The following is an 18,677-nucleotide window of genomic DNA, read 5'->3' as shown; positions in this document are numbered from 1 at the left end:
TCCACCACTATTGCAACCATATCCAGTAAGCGACTTATTAGTCAACATTCCCCCCTCTCCCATTGTACTGGAATCTGCCAGAAACAGTCTTATTTATCCTTAGAGAACTGCCTACAGTCAGCTCTGCCAGCAGCTCTGCTCAGGGGCCCCTGCTCCACCCTCCAGGATTCCTTATTACCACCCCCCCCAGGAGTCTAAGCTTTAAATAGATGCCAGCTTCCAAGCTGTGGTTATTAAATCATGATTTTGTTGTATATTAAAGCTATAACTGCTAGTAGAGGGTGCTGATGAATAGGAGAAGACAGCCAGAGTTACGGCCTGCTATGGCTCCAGTCCAATGCAAAAACTTAACATGTATGGCCCCCATCTGGCCTAGTGGGGCAATGGAAAGGAGTGGAGAACGTAAGACTTGGCTTTTCAAATACTATTTGGCTTTTCAAATATTGGTTCCAGCATGTGGACCTTGTTGCTGCCTTTCAAAACCCCTAAGGTTCCAAGAGCCCAGCCTGGGAAGTACTACCTAAAAGAACCTCAAAAAAACACTCTCACTTTTGGACGGCTGACGTCAAACCCTGGTGATGAATCACAAAAGCCTGGCTCTTTGCAAGCTGTCACAAGCCCTATGTCTAGTGTCAAAGCTAGACACTGCCGGGTCCTATACACCTCGATTTCTGGCCTCTTTCATCATTTTGAATGACCAAGCGGATCCCAGAATAGAAAGATGGTGTTAATAGGCTCATTCACGGTGCCTAGAATGACAGGTGGTATATCTGGATACAGCATCAGGAGCCAAGAACCCTGGGCAGCCGAGAGATAGGATGAAATGAAGAGTGCAGAACTGAATGGGGAAAACCATGAGTTCAGTTAAGGTCAACATAGGCAGTGCTGCCTGCCTCAGTGCCAGGGCTGGGGACAGAGACACAGGACGGGAGAGGGCCCTGTCCTCAGAGCTTATATTAAGATCCTGGGTTTGGGATCCCAAGTAAGACAATTACACAAGAAAGTAGCACACGTAGAAAAAAGCCTTAGCAACTCCAGCCAATCACAGACATAGTTTGAGGCTGTGCTAACAGAGAAAGGTCAGGGCTGGGGGCGAGGGAGCAGCCTCCACTGAACTCTGGATGAATGTTGTGGGTACTGTTGCGATTCTGGAAAAGGGCATGGCCAGATTAGAGACTGAAGAGGGCAATCCACACGAGAAGTTGTCTCAAATCCATCCCCTTATGACAAATGCTTATTTACAGAGGGGAAGCCATGCACTGGGTCCTGGATAGGCACCAGGGACCCAGGATGAGGAGTCCTTGTGCTCAAATACTCACAATAAAGCACAGAACCCACAATGAAATGCCTCATTTACTGACTGAGCGTAGCCACATGGAGCACTGTCTGAGAAAGCCTGGGACTGACTGAACAAGGGAGCTGTGACTGCTGATTGATTAGTGATGTCTGTCACAGATTTGCCACAAATGAAGTGTGGCACGTGTGTACCATGAGTCACACCTTGTTTAACATGAAGCTGGGCTTAGAGTGACTGGGAGAGTGGCCTGGAAGAGACTGGCAATTCAGAAAGGCATGGCTACTGTCCTCAAATACCTAAGACTGTCACATATACACATAGTCCAGATCATCGTACTACCACAGGAGGAGACAGGAAGGTGGGGGATGTTAAGGAGAAACAGACTTTCCATCATTATTAGGAGGTGCTTTCTAAGAAGCAGAGCTGCCTAGGAGGTGGCCAGCTGGGCTAGACACAGGCACTCCAGCTCCCATAGGTGTGACCTTTAAGATTTCTTCCAGGCCTGAGATGTTTGTTCTTTCTTTGCCCTCCTACTTCATACCCAGTTCTGGACATGACCTCAGACATCATTTTTGTGTGTGTGACATTCATAGTTCAAATTTCTTTTTTTTTTTTTTTTTTCAGCTCCAGAGAATTGTTATTAACAAGTAAAAAAGAGGAGAATGTTCATATAGCCTAGCTACACAGGAAATGATATGAAGACTCAGACAGCACAATCAGGACTTAACACGCCCTCCTCTGGGAAGTCTGGCAGCACAGAGCCCCAACTGAGATGATAAACTCATCCTCAGAATATGTGCTCAGTCAACATTTGCTTCCCCTCTCTTGCAAACACCTGCTGCTGAGTTACAGACGTGGCATGTAGGTTAGGAGTCCCTGAGTGTGAGCACTGGTTCTTGCATTCATTCACTGTTCAATTTAAGTTCCCTGGGCCTCAATTTCTCTCATTTACAAAATGCAAACAATATTGGCTTGCCTTGCCCATTGCCCTAGTCCTGCTGTGGCAGTCCCTTGATAAGACAGGTGGGAAAGTGCCTGGCAGGTGAGGAACTGCCATTACAATCTCTTGAGAGGCCTGCACATCTCCTGAGCAAGGGGCCACCATAGCTGCCTCTCAATCCCAGGCCCTCCAGGGTCTCCACAAACCAGAGGCTGGGGCAGAAGTGAGGGGTCCTGTCCCTGCAAGGGTCTGGGGGAGGAAGGTTCAGTGCCTGGCTTGCAGACCCATAGCTGTCCACCCACTCCACGCTGCACTTGCATCACGCCATTCTAATATTTTAAGGGGGTGACTACTGGCCTGACTTGCCAAGAACCCCTCCAACTTCTCTCTACCACTCTCTTCATGCCAACACACCATACTCTCGGCTTCCAGGCCTTTCCACTGGCTGCTCCTTGACTGCAACGCCTCCCTAAGTCTGCCGCCTCCTTCAGGTCTCTGGTCTAGCATTACTCCCTCCGAAAAGCCTTCCCTGACTGTCCCTCTAACTCCCACCCTGGCTCCCCTCACTGGGTCAATACTCTATGTTTAGACGTGCCACAAGCCCTTGGCACCACACTGTTTTATAGGCCTCTCCCTATAGATCTGAGCCCCTGAAGGAAAGGACTACATGGCACCCACACCTGTGGCCTCGTTTTGCCCCAGAGGTACCCAGGCGAATGCCTGCTGACACTCATAAGATAGGCCCACATCTCTGACTTTGCCCAAAAAGTGGTAAAGGACTGAGGGACCCTCCCCTGGAGGCCCTAAGGATACAGAAAGGAGAGAAGAGTCTGTAAGAAGTGACTTGCTAAGCAGAAAACAGAGGCACTGGGACAAATCGTGACTACAGCCTTCTCCCTCACGCCCCCGTACCTCTCCCTACTTGATTTTTCTCCCAACTACCTCCGAAAATACAACGTGGTGACATCTGAGACTATCTCTTTGAAAGAATACTTACCCAAGGGAAGGTCTCCAACGTCCCCACCCTGTTCACAGAACCCTGCCCCCACAATGGCACAGAGTTAGGCTCACTCTAAGAACTGGCTGAATATTAGTGGATAACAGTCATAGTTACCAGTGTTGAACGTCTGCTCAGGAATCAGTGGCTAATGCAGTGGCCCAGTCACTGTCCAAGGTCCTTATACCTGCGTCTTACTGATCCCCACAAGATGTTTTCACCGTCTCCCCTTGTGCTGCTGAGGAAACAGGCTCAGAGAAGCTGAGGGATCTGCTCAGCATCACACAGCAAGTCATGTTCTATCTGCTAAGCGAGCACGAACCCTACAAGTTTCAATCTCCAGAACCCAACCTTCACAGCATCTAGTCTCACAAGTAATAAAAATACAAGTGCTGATGACCAAGACTACAAAACTTAGAAGCCACTGTGAACAAGTTTGGTCTTTCCTTTCTGCTGGAGAAATTTGACCAGAGGGCACTTTCACAAGGACTTCGAGCCCAGGCCAGTATTCTAAAGAGAAGCTGAAGAAAGGTGACTTTACCCCTCTGGGCATTGCTCTGCCCTGATGTTCTTGCAAGCATACTGGTCACCTCCCCAGGCTCTGGGCTGTCCTGCCAGACTTTTTTCCACTCTCACAAAGAGACCTGTGACATCACCTACCCCTCAAACAGTCCTTTCCTCTCCCAAGACTGCCACCCATCTGTAAAAGCTGGGGATAACACTAGGTTGAGATGGCACAGGTTCCACTGGGTGTGCCATCCAGAAGAAATGCTACTTCTGGTTGACTGGATATGCCCACCTGTATTAAGAAGGATCCTGAAGCTGTGTGAGTGCTGTGATTGATTAGTGCTGTCTGCCATGGACCCAGTATGGAAGTACCCGCCAAAAGCAAGATATTTGCTGTTGGTGGGCAAGATGATCACCAGAGAAATGTTTTAGGACTCAATTCCTGTGACGCAGAGTCACTGTCCTTGATCCCCCATCAAAATCTTTATCCCTTGTCCTCTCTTGCAGGCCCGCTGACATCAGAGCTTCTTGGGCAATGTTTGAAATTCAGTAAAATGAAAAAGCAACCATCTGTTTCACAGTCTACTGTCCTTAGAAAGACTGTCCAACAGGAACACTGCATAGCTGCAAGTTGTAGAGTGAGGGAGGCTGGGTTTCAGCCTATTTAGACCTTAGGCAAGACATTTTACTTCTAAGTCTCTGCTTCTTCTGTAAAATGTGGATCAGGAGCCCTATTCTTGCATTTAACCACATGTGAACAATGCACTAGAATTCTCAAGGCTGCAAAGGGGAATTCATTAACTGTCTCACTGATTTTGGGATGTACACATGACAGAAATATTGTCTCATTTCTCAGAGAAAGAAACAGGCTGAGAAAGGTGCAGGGACTTGACCCAAATCCCACAGCAAGCAAGCAGCTAACTGAGGAATTATGCCTGGGTTCTATGATTAAATTCTGTTACCCCGCCTCCACAAGGGGGCTTGGCCAGGTGCTATGCAGCCACCCTCCAAAGCCACCCTCGGCTTTGGAATCAAGGCTGCCTCTATGCAGGAAGTACCCCCAAGAGATGTCTTTTAACAACTCTGTGGGAACACGGCCACATAAAGCTTAGATTTGCAGTGTGCGGTAAATTGGAAAATTAATTAATCACCACCAAAAGAGTTAATTATTCAGAGACATCACATACTTTCCCTTTCAAATGATACCTCTTTAAAATGGGCTAGTGAATGTGGTACCTAGAGTAGTCAAATTCATAGAGACAGAAAGTAGAATGGTGGTTGTCAGGGGCCAGGAAGAGAAGAATGAAGAGTTGTTTTTTAATGGGTACAGAGTTTCAGTTTTGCAAGATGGAAAAAGTTCTGGAGATGGATGTGGTGATGTAAAACAACTGTGAGTGTACTTAATGCCACTGAACTGTACACTTAAAAACAGTTAAAATGGTAAATTTTTGTTATGTGTATATTACCGTAATTTTTAAAAAATGGGCTGGAGTCCACTGAAGAATTCTCTATAAATGAGCACCAGTTATCAAACTGCTTTGATTTTTTTTCACCCCAAATCCAAGAGTCACAAAATAAAATATTTAAAACTACTTTAAGCATAAATTTTTTAAAATTTCTGATCTGAGTTAAAGGTGTTTGTGAGCAGAGGCTGAATTATAACCTGCCTACAATCTCTTTCCTGAGATTCAGGTAACAGAAATGAAAGAAATAATTCAAATAGAAAATAAAAAAGACTGGAGATCTACAAAGGCAGTAATGAATGTGTTAGTATCACTGAACCTGGGAAAGCAGTTAGATGGGAGATTGTGTGGAGATAAAAAATAAAACAAAAAAAGGATGATAAATATATTGTATAACATTATAGAAAAAATAGAAAAAAATCATTTTAATCCCATTGCTCTAATGCAATTACTAGTATATCATTTTATAACAAAAATTTTTAACTGTGATCATTTTGGAATGGCAACATTGCTAAAAAGAGATAGAAACTTCTCCTTTGGCCTTCTTAAACAGAGGCAGTGTTGTAAAAAAAAAAAAAAAAAACAGTTAACTGGGACTTCAAATTTTGATTAAGCTGTGTGACTTTGGGCAAGTTACTTTACCTCTCCATTCCATCACCTCTAAGAACAGTAGTAATAACTGCGACCCACCTCCCTAGGCAACAGAAGCAGCAGGGCGGCTTTGTGAATCATGAAGTAGTAAGAGAAAGGAAGTTAACGATAAATTGGGAGTGCTGAAAAAGCCCATTTCTTGATGACTTATGATCAGTATGAAAACTAATGATAAATATTTGGAAGTCCTGATGTTAATATTAAAACAAAATCACTTGTAGTACTTTCATTATCACATCTCAATTCAGTGACAGCTCTAGTTTTTACAGGGTTAGCAAAGCTGTTTGCCTCCGTCCAAGATTGGCCCTGCCTGACCCTGCAGATTGCTCCAGATGTAACTTCAATATACCAAATACTTTCAACCTCAGGGTCCTGACCCCTGCTGTTCCTAGTCTTCCTTGACTGTCTTCACTGATTTGTTTCCTTCAGGGCTCTTATCTCAATTAGACAGTAACTCGTGTATCTGTAACTTGCTTGGATGGGGACTCCAAGCTGGGTGGAAGCTCCATGAGGAAAGAGACCAAGTCGTCTTGTTGCCTACTATCCCCCTGGCTCGGCACCTGGCACTCTGAGTACATGAACTGCTGATTATTTGGAAGAAGTGGACGTGTGGTGGGAAGGAGGAAGGAGCTGGTTGGAGTGAACCAAATCCTCTTCCCCTGGACTGCTTCCACATGCTGCTTCACGTGCCACAAGGCCCACTCCTACCCCACCTTGGCGCGCACTGCTTGCAGGCAGGAAGGCAGGAACCTCTTGATGGCTACCACACCCCAGCGCAGGGCAACAGCCTCATCATGAAGCATGGGAAGCTTGGGAAGGGCAACAAAGTTCCAAGAAAGGCTAGAACTATCAAATGTATTCACAGCACACTCAGTAATGGGCTCTTCATCAAGGCCCCATGCAGGAAACTGCCCAATGGAGTGATGACCCTGCAGAGATAAACCCCAGGTCTGAGTGCCTGGCTGGCTCTGACGACCCTGGGCCGGCTTCTCTAGCTTGATCTTGGCTCTCCTGGCCCCTATATAGCCAACTCCTGCCATCCCTCCCCCACCCTGAGTATCCTCTCCACCCCCACCCAAGGCATCCTCCTTTCCCCTACCCAGGATATCTGCCCCTCAAAATCTCCATCCACTTGGGGCCTACCCAGATTTTGAGGTCCTGAAGATTATCTCCTCTCTAAAGCCTATCTAGATTCACTCTACATTTGCCACCAGAGCCCTGTACTCAGCAAACAGCCATTAAATAACCAACTCCCCGCCAGATACTCCACCCAGCCCACATGCATCTTTCTAGTCATGAGACGTGGATTCTTTAGCTATTTCAAGACTTTCATCTCCCCTTGGCTATCCAAACAGCAGCAACTAAGTGGTTTCTCTGTATCAGGCACTGTGCTCAGTGCTTTTACATACTCAGACCAATGTCAGGTAATATTATCGTCTCTATTTTGCAGGTGAAGAAACTGAGGACCAGAGAAAATATAAGCAACTTGTCAAAAGTATCACAGCTCTAGATGGCAGCCCAGAATCTGAATCCCAGCAGTAAAAATCAGCATGACCTTTGGGGTATGGGCTTCTCCCCACTGTGCCTGGCTCAGAGGTACAAGGTTGGGCTATAAATGTCAGCTTTCTGCTGTCCAGCTTTCTGGAGCAGCATGGCAGGTGTGGATCATCAATGCAGGCATTTAACAACTTTCAGATCACCTACTGTGTGCTCAGCATGTGCCCTCAGGGATGGACTTGAACCAGACCTGCTTTGCGCTTAGGGATCTTGTAATTGTGACCTGTAATAGGGGACCTTGTGACTGTGCAGAGGAGAAGTACACAAAAATTATATTTGTTAAAGCAATAATACTGATACCGTATCTGCTTTGGCAAGTCTGAGAATTTTCTTAGAAAAAGCAGAGAAATAGGAACTTAAGACCCCAGCTTGGTAGACAATAGTTAATCTTTGAAATACACAAGCCAACTAAACCAGGTGTTATGATACTCTCTCACTGGCTTCCAAGGGACCAAAACTGATTCCACTTAACAGCAGAGCTAGAAGGAAATCCTGCCTGCCAAAAAACTGGGGAATCTGAGGTCCAGAGTTGAAAAGGTTCTTGCATGAAGGCACCTATCAACTCTGGGGAAGCCACGGTTCCTGCTCTCCCAACTCTTGTCCTCTTCAAGTCCCTCAAACTCCAACTCGAACAAGCAAAAAGGCTTCCAAGCCATCTGGGTCCTTAAGAAGAAACCACCAGGGGTTGAGGTAAGTGCCCACGGAGATTGAACATTTTAGTCTTCACAGCAGAGACACGGTGGCAGCTCTTACCTTCAGGGAGAGTGGAACTGTCCTGTGAAAGCTGGATTCAGGAGGCCAGGATTTCTTTCCCAGGCCAACACAGGCCCAGCTCCAGTTCAGCCCTGCCCCGGAAGGACGGGAATTTAAAGAGCAGCAGTGTTCCACCTGGGGCCACACCCAGGTGAGGCCGACTTCACCAGGGAACTCGTTGGACTGGCTGTCTCCCAGACAGCAGTGGGCCAGGCCAGAACATGACTGCCTGTCTACAGCCTGGCACTGTTCCCTCGGGGCCCCACCCAGCCCCCATCCCAGTCAGGCCTCCAGAATGAGGGTGGGAGCCAGCAGGGAAGAGGCTTGCTCTCCTACTGAGGCTTGTTCAGCGTGGGTCCTCCAGGGCCCAACCGCCTCAGCCTGGGCTGGGTCTGAAGTAGCTGCTTCCTGCTTTGCCTTTTTCTTTCACTTTGGTTTTTAACCCCAAAGTGAAACTAAAGACTGAGACGATGTGGGAATGATGGTGAGAGTTAAGGCCCCGGAGGGCTGAACACCTACTTGGCTTCTAATCCCAGTAAGGCTGCTGACTCACTGGGAAACTTGGGAGGAGGCCTTCAAGTCCAGGCCTCAGTATCCCCACTGACAAAATGAGAGGAAGGAACTAGGCTAGTGGTTTTAGACGTCATTTTAAACTTGAAAAATGATAGAACTTCCCCTTCCTCATGTCTGCCACCACTGGAGAAAGTGGAGCTGGAGAAAGACCTGCAGGGGACCCAAAAGGGACTTCCTGGTGGCTTGGAGGAGGCAAAATTCTGGCTACAGTGTGGAGACCCTCCTCCACCTGTCATGTGAATGTCTTTTATCCTGCCTTATCCTGAGCAGCCAAAAGTCCCAGCAACCGGGAGCAGAGTAAATTCAGGAAGACCCCAGGCACCAGCCTGACCCTGTCTTGGCACAGCAACAGGAGATGCTCACCAATAGCTGCCTGAAACCTCCCAGCCTGATGGCTGACTAAGCATCTGCTGAGACTGACAGCAGCCCATCTAGGACTGGTTCAAACTTCAGACTCTGCTGATCCCAGGGTGTCTGGCATAGTGTCCAGCTAAAACTAATCTGTTTTATGACGTTTTCCCACTGGCTGGTTTACCAAATCTTCCCACTAGCCTAGTGACATGAGAAAGGCAGAGATGCATTCACCTCTTCACCTTGCAGATGAGGAAAACTGAGGCTCTGAGAAGGGCAGGGACATAGTGGGCAGCTCCTGGGATTCAGGAGCTCAGTAAATATTTGCTGGATGAAAGCGCTCGCCAGCCCGGCCCTCGCCAAGCAGGTGCAGCACACACCAGAGAACTTAAGGAAGAAGGATGCGTGTGGGAGGGGGGACGCCTCTCCCTGGAGACCAAGTCACAAACAGGTTCCATAGTCCCCTCCCCCCAATCCTGCCTCCACTCCTGCTGCCCCTTTAGTCCATTTCTTTCCTTCATGTCTCACTTCCTCCCAACTGCACCTAACTCTGGAGACACCTCAGTGGCTGAGGACTGCTGAGTGACACTAGCTGACCCCATTCCCCTCCCTGGGCTGGGTAAGAAGAGTGATTTTTAGCCAAGAAAATGAATTTGAATCTAAGGGTGGGGGCAGGGTGCTTTTAAAAATACACATTTTCGGAATGCAAAAGGAAGCATTTCGAATATATCTAATAAAATTCGAGATGCACACTCCTCGAAACAGCAATTCCATTTACAGGAATGGCTTGACAACTGCACACACATATGGACATGTAGGGAAGAGTGCTCACTGCAGCACTGCTCACAGCAGCAAGACTGGGAACCTAAATAAACCTGAGTAGAGGACTGGACAAACAACTAGTGGTCCATCCTTGGACGGACTGTCACACGGTCATGGAAAAGGAGGCTATGGGCCTGCATGCATCCACAGGGAATAACCAATAACAGAGAAAGACTTGTATGAAGAAGACAAGATACAGAACAACAGGCAGTAGGCAGAGAATGTTTCCATTTGTGTAATAAAAAGGGATGTTACTGACATAGCTGCTTGTGTATGCAGATTTCTGGAAGGAAACACCAAAATTGCTCACAGTAGTTATCTAGGAGCCTAGGCGGGGAGAAACACTAGTTTTTCACTGGGCACTTTTTTCTACAAAGTCTGAAATGTTTAACACATATATGTATTGCTTTTTCAATAAAAGTATAATTTTACACACAAAAAGAACTCCAGCAAAAAGCACCCAGCAAAGCCTCTCTCTAGGTTTCAGGCATCAGATTCCCTGGAGGTTGGGCCCAGGCACCTGGTTTTCAAATGCTGCTGGTCTAGCCTTGTAGAACAGGTGGTCAGCCTCTGAGCGTAGATGGGGCCAGCCTGGGCACCGTAGGGCTCTGAGCAGGGTGGAAAATATCAGGGAAGATGCAGGAAATACTTGGCCTTAAGGCAGAGGGAGGATTTGAAAAGGGCTCTGAATGTGGAACAGAACATCTGGGAGGGGGTTCCTGCTGGAAGGACTGGGGAAAGATAAAAGTCAGGTTGGTAAGATAGAGGAAGGGGAAAGAATGTCTCTCCATATGTGATCCTGGCAAGTCCCTTCCCCTCCCAAGCTTGGTTCTTACTCCTGGGAAGTCAGGAGGCTGGGCCAGAGTCCTCTGCAGACCTGATATCCTAGGATCTGCCTTTATTTCAACACATTTAATATTAAAGTAGGCAGGGCGGGTCCCCAGCTCAGCACATGGCCACAGGGATCCGCACCTGTGCAGACTGTAATCAAATATTTGAAGGCTGCAGAAAATTCAGGCCAGAATTTAAGGTGCAGTGGGCTTTGGGCGACTTCCCCCAGGGGAGAGGGAGCAGATGGCCTTCTGTTGAGATGCCCTCCCTCACCTTCTTGTTAATAATTAAGTCATTACTGAAGACTTCTTTTGTCACTTTTGAAGTTCAGTTTGCAGAGACCTGCTGCCTTGGCACATAGGCTACAACAGTCTAGAGCTAAGCCACAGGCCCAAAGTACAGGGGTCTGTGGTTGCAAGAGCCCAGTGGAGGTCAGGAGCACTGGAGTGGATCCTGGCTAGTCCCTGAAAGGTCAAAAACTAAGTCTCTAAGACAGCTCTGCTTGCCACTGTATGTCCAGGGCCAGCTCACTGCTTGGCACACAGCAGGCACTTAAATATCTGCTGAATAAATGAGCAGCTCAGCCAGTGAATTCCGGAGTGACCTTGGTCAAGTCACTCTCTGGAAAATGAAGATGGTAAGAATAGTAATGACCTCCCAGGGTTGTATAAGGATCTACTGAGATAAGGTAGATAAAAGTACTTTGCAAGTTAAAAATAAGCTAAACAAATATTAAGGATCCAGAACCAATGTGCTGAAAACAAAATAAAAAGGATGAATATATGGGAGAAGGATCAACTGAGGAGAAAGCATTTGGTACATGGTAAAGCATTAATCGAATGAATTACTACAACTGAAAAGGACAGCATAGTTTGCTCTAGTCCTCTGTTACAATGTCTAAATATTTTTCATTCTGTGTCTGTTACAAAGGAGCACAAAGATCCCCCATCAAAACCTTTGTCCAGATTTTGGTACGAAAAACATGGGTGCTGTTACAATTGTACTCTGCATACAGCTGGGCTCAGAGTCAGAGAGTATTTGCCAAAGTAGCCTGGCATAGGGATCCTGTGGGTATTTACTGCAGGCAAGGGAGGAGTGGGGTGAGAAGAGCATGGAGGCTATGTCTACCACGCAGTTGATCTGCATCACGACTCAAGGCTGAGGCCCTGCTCAGGGGGGCACACAGAGGAGAATGACTGGCCAAGCCTTTAGTTTCCTAGCTGCATACTGGGACCAACTATTGATGTTTCCTATGGTAGCCGCTTAGTACCAATCTCACCCCCCTCTCTTCTGACCAAAGGGTAAACCTGGCTGCAAAGAACTAGGCTCCATCATCTGGCTCTCCTGTGTTGAGGGAAACTTGGGACAAGTCCTTTCCTGCCTTTGTGGGTGACTGGGTGACTGAGTCCTCTGGCTAGGCCAAGGAACACCCTTTCTGGTGGGGGCTGGCTGAGAATCCCAATGGGCCCACGTGTCCACTGTTGACAGACACATAAGAGGCCCAACACTGAAGGTTGCTCACAGCCTGGCCAGTAAAATTGCTGATGTGAAGGCCTCTCACTTTCCTGACTTTCCCATCTTGAAGAAATTCTAAGCTGGCTCCCAGCCTTAGCCATAAGGATCTTTAGAAAAAAAGGATTGTGGGCTTTAGGGAATGTATCTGTGTGCGCCCCCAATTCAAGGGGCAAGAGGGCCCAGATTCCTGGGACCCTAACGTTAAGTTTCCTTTCCAAGCAGCAGAGCCAGAGTTTGCAGACAGGCTGTCTTGGATCTAAGCCACATTTTCGTTATCTGTAAAACAGAGGTGGTAAGTCCACCTGCCTCGGGCTTGTTGTAAGGATTTCGTGAGTGCCGTTGGAGGCCCTGGCACGGCGCCTGGCATAGAGCAGGTGTACAAGCAAAGTGCTTACACTGTTATTTCCTGCCCCAAAGCAGCAACACCCAACAACTTTTCTCTGGCCCATCAGGCCCCCAGCTGAGCTCTGAGCAGCACAACATCCTCTGCTACCCCAGCTGGCCCTTCCCACTCCATGGGCTCCACCCAAACCTCGCCCTCTTCTGTCATCTGGATGCCTGAAAAGCTTCCTCCCTGTTGTCACTTTCATTCATTCCAATTCGCTCAGCCTGATTCATCTTCTGAAAAAATCCTCCAGTTGTACTACCTCGCCTCTAAAATCTTCCATGGCTCCCCAAAGCCTCTGCTTTTCAGCTGATGCTCAATGCTGACGACAACCTTCTGGCCTCTCCCAGATTTTTTATCCACAGCCCTGATGTATCAGCAAAACGAGTCAAGTCTACTCATTGTTTTCGTACTTACGGATTCAACTTCCAGCCCCCTCATCTCTAACTGCAAAAAAACCATTCCCTGGAATGTCAGCCCCACCCTCTGTCTCTTTGAATCCAACCCCCTTCAAGAGGACTCTTGTTTCCACTAGCTCACACTCACTTCTTCCTTCTCAGACAATGCTTTTCCTCAGCAGAGGCTTAATTACAGACTGTCACACTGTCTCATAATTGTAGCCTTGTCTCTCTTGTCAGACCATAAGTTCCCAGAGGCAGAGGCCCTGTCTGTTCTTTCCCATCCACTGAGAGCCTGGCCCAGGGCCGGGAGGGCAGGCTCCTTGTCAGAAAGTGTTTTCCAGGCCCAATTCAGCTCCAGGGTTAGCCAAATCTAGCTCTGACCACTTCTCTTGCTCTTGTCCTGTGAGGAAACTGTTCACTGGCCAAACCAGACCTTGGTGCTCCGCTCTCCACCAGGCCAGTGATTTACAGAAATGATGGAAACCTGGGTGAGGCAGGGCTGCAGCTCTTGCCTGTTCCTGGCATGGTCTTGCTCTGGGATCCTAGATACATCTGTTCCCTCCCTGGACTTGCTTCCTTATTGTGAAACAAGAAACGATAATCTTTTAGCTCTAGAATGTGGATTTTGTCTTTAAGGTAGCCTTGGTTCCCAGGAGTAGGTGGGTAAGAAACCAGCTGTTTCCAACACAGGCTGAGGGGGGAGGCAGCCATAGCCAGGACTGGGAAACCTGGAACCTGAGAGGCACACACACTGCACACCTCATTAAATTGCTGCTGACAACTGGACTGCGTTCCTGCCCAGGTGTTCAATTCCACAGACCTCATCCTGGCCAGGTCTGACTGACTGCTGCCAGGCCTAAGCAGGGGAATGGTAACTTGCTTTTGGAAACAACCAACCCTGCCTGGAACAAAGACAATAACGAGGGTCCAGTTTCCTCATCTGTAAAATGGGGATATTGGTACCCATATCATAGGACTGCTGCAATAATACAGCGAAATGACGCCATAAACTGCGTAGCATAGTCCCTGACACCCAGTTAACAGTAGTAGAGCAGACAGGTTCCCATTTCTTGAGGGACCTTTATTACACGAGTTCTCATCTTCACACAAACCTGTGAGGTTGATATTTCCATTTCAACTTGGCAGGGAAGAAAACTGAGGCACAGAAAGCTGATCAATCCAAGGTCACACAGCAGAGACAAGCCAAGCTGTGATATGAACACAGGAAACTCTTCAGTTCGGCTTTTCCCAAACTGTAGCCCAAAGACTCTCAGCATCAGACTCCTCCAGAGGGCTGGCTTAGAAAGCTGATTCCTGCCCCCAGACCTGCCAAATGAGAATCTCTGGGGATGGAGCTTAGAAATCTAAAACTTTAGAAAGATGAGGAACTTAAATTTTATAAAAGAGGAAATTGAGGCACAGAAAGGTATAGTGATTTGCCAGGATCAGATCCAGATATGATTGGGAGGTGTGTCTGGTTGCTGTTTAGTATGGACCTGGGACTGAATTCAGTCTCACTCCAGAGGCAGCAGAGACTTCCTGGAGGAGGCGGCATTTGACAATTGGGGCCCTGAAGGAGAGGAGAGTACCACAGGCGGATAGTATAGCACAAATAATGGCTTGGAACAGAAAAGGCCAGGCCAATAGCTAGCTGCTCAATGTGGCTTCTGCTCCTAGATCCCTGGGGAGTGAAGAAATACATAAGGAACCTCCATTGTAGCCTTTCCCTGGGAGCCCAAAGAGACATTCCTGAGCTCATCTGAGGTCTAGGAGGAAAGTCTGTCATGTGTGGTGTCTACAACCAGCAGGTTCTGGCAGTGGCCCTCTGGGTGTGTCTGGTTGCTGTTTAGGATGAGAAAGCCAGGGAAGGTGGTGACTCAGTCCCCACTCAGCCTCCAGCTAGTCACGTTTAAATTTTAGATGAGCTCAGAGGCTGGGCAAATGTCAAGCAAACCCTCCCAGTAGAACAGATGCCAGACCCAGAGAAGGTGGCCTGAGGGGTAGGCTACCAGGCAGAAGCAATCAATTTGGAGTAATGCTGTGGGCTGTGGGGGAAGAAAAGTCAAGAGGCTTGGGTTTAAGTCCGCCTCCACACTGCCATGCTGGGGGACCGAGAGCAGGTCCCTGTTCCTCTCTGGGCCTCCTATTCTTCACTCACCTGTGAAATGGAGAACCCCTCTGGCTTCTGACTTCCTCCCAGGACTGTAGTGAGGAACAATGGTCAGGAAAGAGCCTGGCCGATTACACAATGCCTCACACAGCAAGCGAGAGATTAGTGGATTTCTCCTGTTATTTAGTAGAACAGCCAGAAGGTGCTTTCCCTGTTACCTGAACCCCAACCAAAGAGGGGAAAGGGAGAGGCTGGGCCTGTCTTGTTCCCACAAAAAGAAATGTGATCAAGATATTATTGGGAGCTGAAAGTTTACCTTTATTAAGTGACTACTGTATACTAGGTGTTTTTTTAAATACATAATCTCACTTAATCCTCACCACAATCCTTAAGTGTAAATATGATTATCTTGAGTTCAGATGAGGAAACTGAAGCTCAAAGAAAGTAACCTGACCAAGATTACACAGGCAGTGAGTGATGGAGACTGATTAAAATCCGGTGTTTGTGGCTCTAAAATCCACACTATTTCTATTCTGGAAAATTGTGTACAGGCATACCTCGTTTTACTGCACTTCACAGATGTGTTTTTTACAAAGTGGAGGCAAGACTCCCCCACTAGCAAAAAGATTATGACTTGCTTTATTGCGGTAGTCTGCAACTGAACCCACAAAATCTCTGAGGTATGCCGGTACAAGAGGCAGAACATACCTGGTATAGAGGCCCAGCTCAAGTACTGCCTTCTGGACCCCTTTCTGATCCTTTGCCCAGATAGAACCTCTTTCCTCTGAAACCCCACAGCACATCATCAGCAACCATCTGGCAGCATTCAGCTCATTCTCCCTCTTATTCTGTGATCAAGCACACTTTTAACATGTAAGATGAGATGCAGGTACAAACAGGTGACCTTTGAGTTATCTTAGAATCCTCAAATGAGCAAGAAGTACTTAAGAGACCATGGCCAACTCCCTCATATTTCAGAAGGAAAAACGCAGAGAGGAGAACTCTTGTCTAAAGTCACACAGCAACCTAGCATCAGAGCCAGGATAGAACCTTGGCATTCTGCCTCATAGAATTTTTTTAGGGAGTCCATGATTTCAGAACCAGTCTTAGGGCAAAGATTATTATCCTCATTTTACAGGTAAGGAAGCTGAAGTGCAGGAGAAAGTGGCCTTCCTGAGAGTGAGTGAGACATGGGGACCAGAACCCTGATCCCTCATTTTTAGGCCAGGAACCAAGCCCCTTCTCCCCACTGCAAGTAGTCTGTGTAGTGTGCTGAGCACAGGCCCACAGTAAAAGGTCAATGGGTGTTAAAAATTGTCTAGTGGGCAGGTGACATTAGCCTGACAATGAATGACCTCCTCAGAGGCAGTGCCAAGGAACAGGACTGAGGAGTCCTGGCTTGAGCCTCTGTGGGTCCCCGGCCTTTCTGGGCTTCATCTATAAGACAAGGGGGCTAAAAAAGTTGACCTCTTCGGGAGAGGTCCCAAGTTCTGGGACATCCTAGGCTCCTTGATAGCGGACCCCAGCTGTCCATGGAGCCTCTCTCAGCTAGGGCCTTTGTTTCCCTACTCTATAGGGAGGCAGGAAAAGCAGCCAGGGCTTATAACTAACTACAAACTGACTATTCTCAAATGCCACTGGCCAAGTAGGGCCTACCCTTAAACAACAATGGAATGAAACATGGAAAATCCAACTGTCTCCCACCACAGACATCCAGCTAGGCTCACCTGTCTATCTTTACAAACAAAGAGCACCTAGGAATCAAGGCTTAAATAAGGGACGGCCTACCTCCTGCCCTATCAGAAGAACAGGTGTATTCCTGAATAATCATGTGGCAATGGAGTGGAGAGTAAAGAACACTGGAAGGGATTCCCTGTCCCAGCTCTGCCACGAACTAGCTGTGTACCCTGGGCAAGCTGCCTTCCCTTTGTGGGGCTCGGTTTAAACACAGGGTGACAGTTCACAAGGCATACCTACAGATGTTTTATTTAATTATCATGACAACCTTGTGAGGCTGGCACGATTATTCCTTTTTCACAGATGGGAAAACAGGCTTGGAGAGGTCGAGGGTCTCGCTCATTGTCACACAGCTTTAAGCTGGCAGAATCAAGGCCCCAGAGTTCTTAAACCACCAAACCCAATACTCAGGGGTGGTCAGATGAAGAATAATGCCTCTTCCCGATCATCCTCATTGAGAGTCTCAGCCAGACCAAGGCAGCACAGACCCTTGTTCACCTGCCCAATGTGGTGGCCTGCAAAAGTTCTGGCCACAAACCCCACCACCCAGCTGCCTGGGAGGCTGCACCCCACTGCAAAATTTCATTACCCAAGTTGGCAAGAACACAGCCCCCACCCCCAGCCGGGTTTAAATAAACGCCCAAGTGATATCACATCCTGCAGGCTCCAAAATAGCCCAGACCTGCCCACAAGCAATCACAAAGTGCCAGGCCATGCAGGGCCAAGCGGGCAGGGACGCCCAGCCCATGGCACCCTCCACACACTCAAGCAACAAAAGCAGAAGCCTCAGAGCAGGAAGGCCCCCACTACCACCTCCGCCAGAGGGCCTGGCCCCTCCCTCCTTGCCCCCTTTGTTGGGAGGACCAGAGCCTCCTGCCCCAGCGCCAGCCCCTGCCCCAGCGCCAACCCCATGGAGCCTTGGCCGCGGCCAGCCTGCGGGCGGACTCCGGCCCGACCCGGACACCCCACCACTCACATTGCTTCAAGAGCTCCAGACACAAAGCCATGAGGGCCGGATGGGGGTCAGAGACCCAGAAACCGGCAAAGACAGAAAAGGGGAGAGGGAGAGACACAGGAACAGAGAGAAGGGGAAACAGGGAGCTGAGGCAGAGAAAGCAAGGGGGCCAAGAGCCCTGGGCAAACAAGCAGGTTCAAAAGGCAGTCTTCAGCGCAAAAGACGGTGAGTGGTGAGACCACCTAGACAGATGTGGGAGAGACAGGAAGGGAAAGCAAAGCAGGGGACCCCGACCCAGAGGCCTGAGAGAGAACAAGGAGACAGCGACCAGGGACAAACCAAGGGAAGGCAGGGAGGGGCGCTGAAGTCGGGGAGCTGGGGAGCTTTTGGGGGTTCCAAGGAGGGAGGGACCCCAAGGGATCTTGGAGGTCCCAGGGTATAGGGGGGACACCAAAAGAGTAAAAATCCGGAGGAAATGAGGTCTAAGAGGAAGCAAGACCCCAGGGATTGGGGGTGCAGATGGAAGGGAAGGCCCCCAAAGGATATACGGGAAGCTCAGAGGGGAGTCCCTGGGGTATGGAGGGTGCTCTGAAGGCCCCCAACGATGTAGGGCGCTCTGAGGGGGATTCCTGAAGAATGCGGGCGCTCAGAAAGGGAGGCTCTGAGGGTTGAGAGGAGCGCGTTGAGGGGGACCCGAGATCGGGGAGCGAGGGAGGGGCTGTAAAGCAGCGCGAGGGCAGAGACAAAGAGACAGCGAGCCGAGGAGAGAGAAAGCGGGCGCAGCGGGGAGACGGGCCCGAGGGAGGGCTGGCGGCTGGACAGAAAGAAGGAA

The 18,677-nt window shown here is 48.6% G+C and overlaps 1 protein-coding gene across 4 annotated transcripts in view; it reads right to left on the bottom strand.

Annotated features, from left to right (window-relative positions):
- DLGAP4 (DLG associated protein 4) overlaps positions 1 to 18,677 on the bottom strand; it is a 77,483-nt gene that overhangs the window by 38,150 nt on the left and 20,656 nt on the right. The window contains exon 1 of one of the 4 annotated variants that reach the window (XM_006921776.2): positions 17,867 to 18,671. The exons of the other annotated variants lie outside the window; for them this stretch is intronic. Coding sequence (XP_006921838.1) covers positions 17,867 to 17,897 — 31 coding nt within the window. The 5' untranslated portion in view covers positions 17,898 to 18,671. Of the gene's footprint in view, positions 1 to 17,866; positions 18,672 to 18,677 lie in introns of those variants that run through there. 4 annotated transcript variants of the gene reach the window in all.

Source organism: Pteropus alecto, unplaced genomic scaffold (genome assembly GCF_000325575.1).
Source record: "Pteropus alecto unplaced genomic scaffold, ASM32557v1 scaffold45, whole genome shotgun sequence".
NCBI lineage: Eukaryota > Metazoa > Chordata > Mammalia > Chiroptera > Pteropodidae > Pteropus > Pteropus alecto.
The sequence above is the reverse complement of the archived record's forward strand: the minus strand, read 5'-3'. Positions and strand labels throughout refer to the sequence as shown.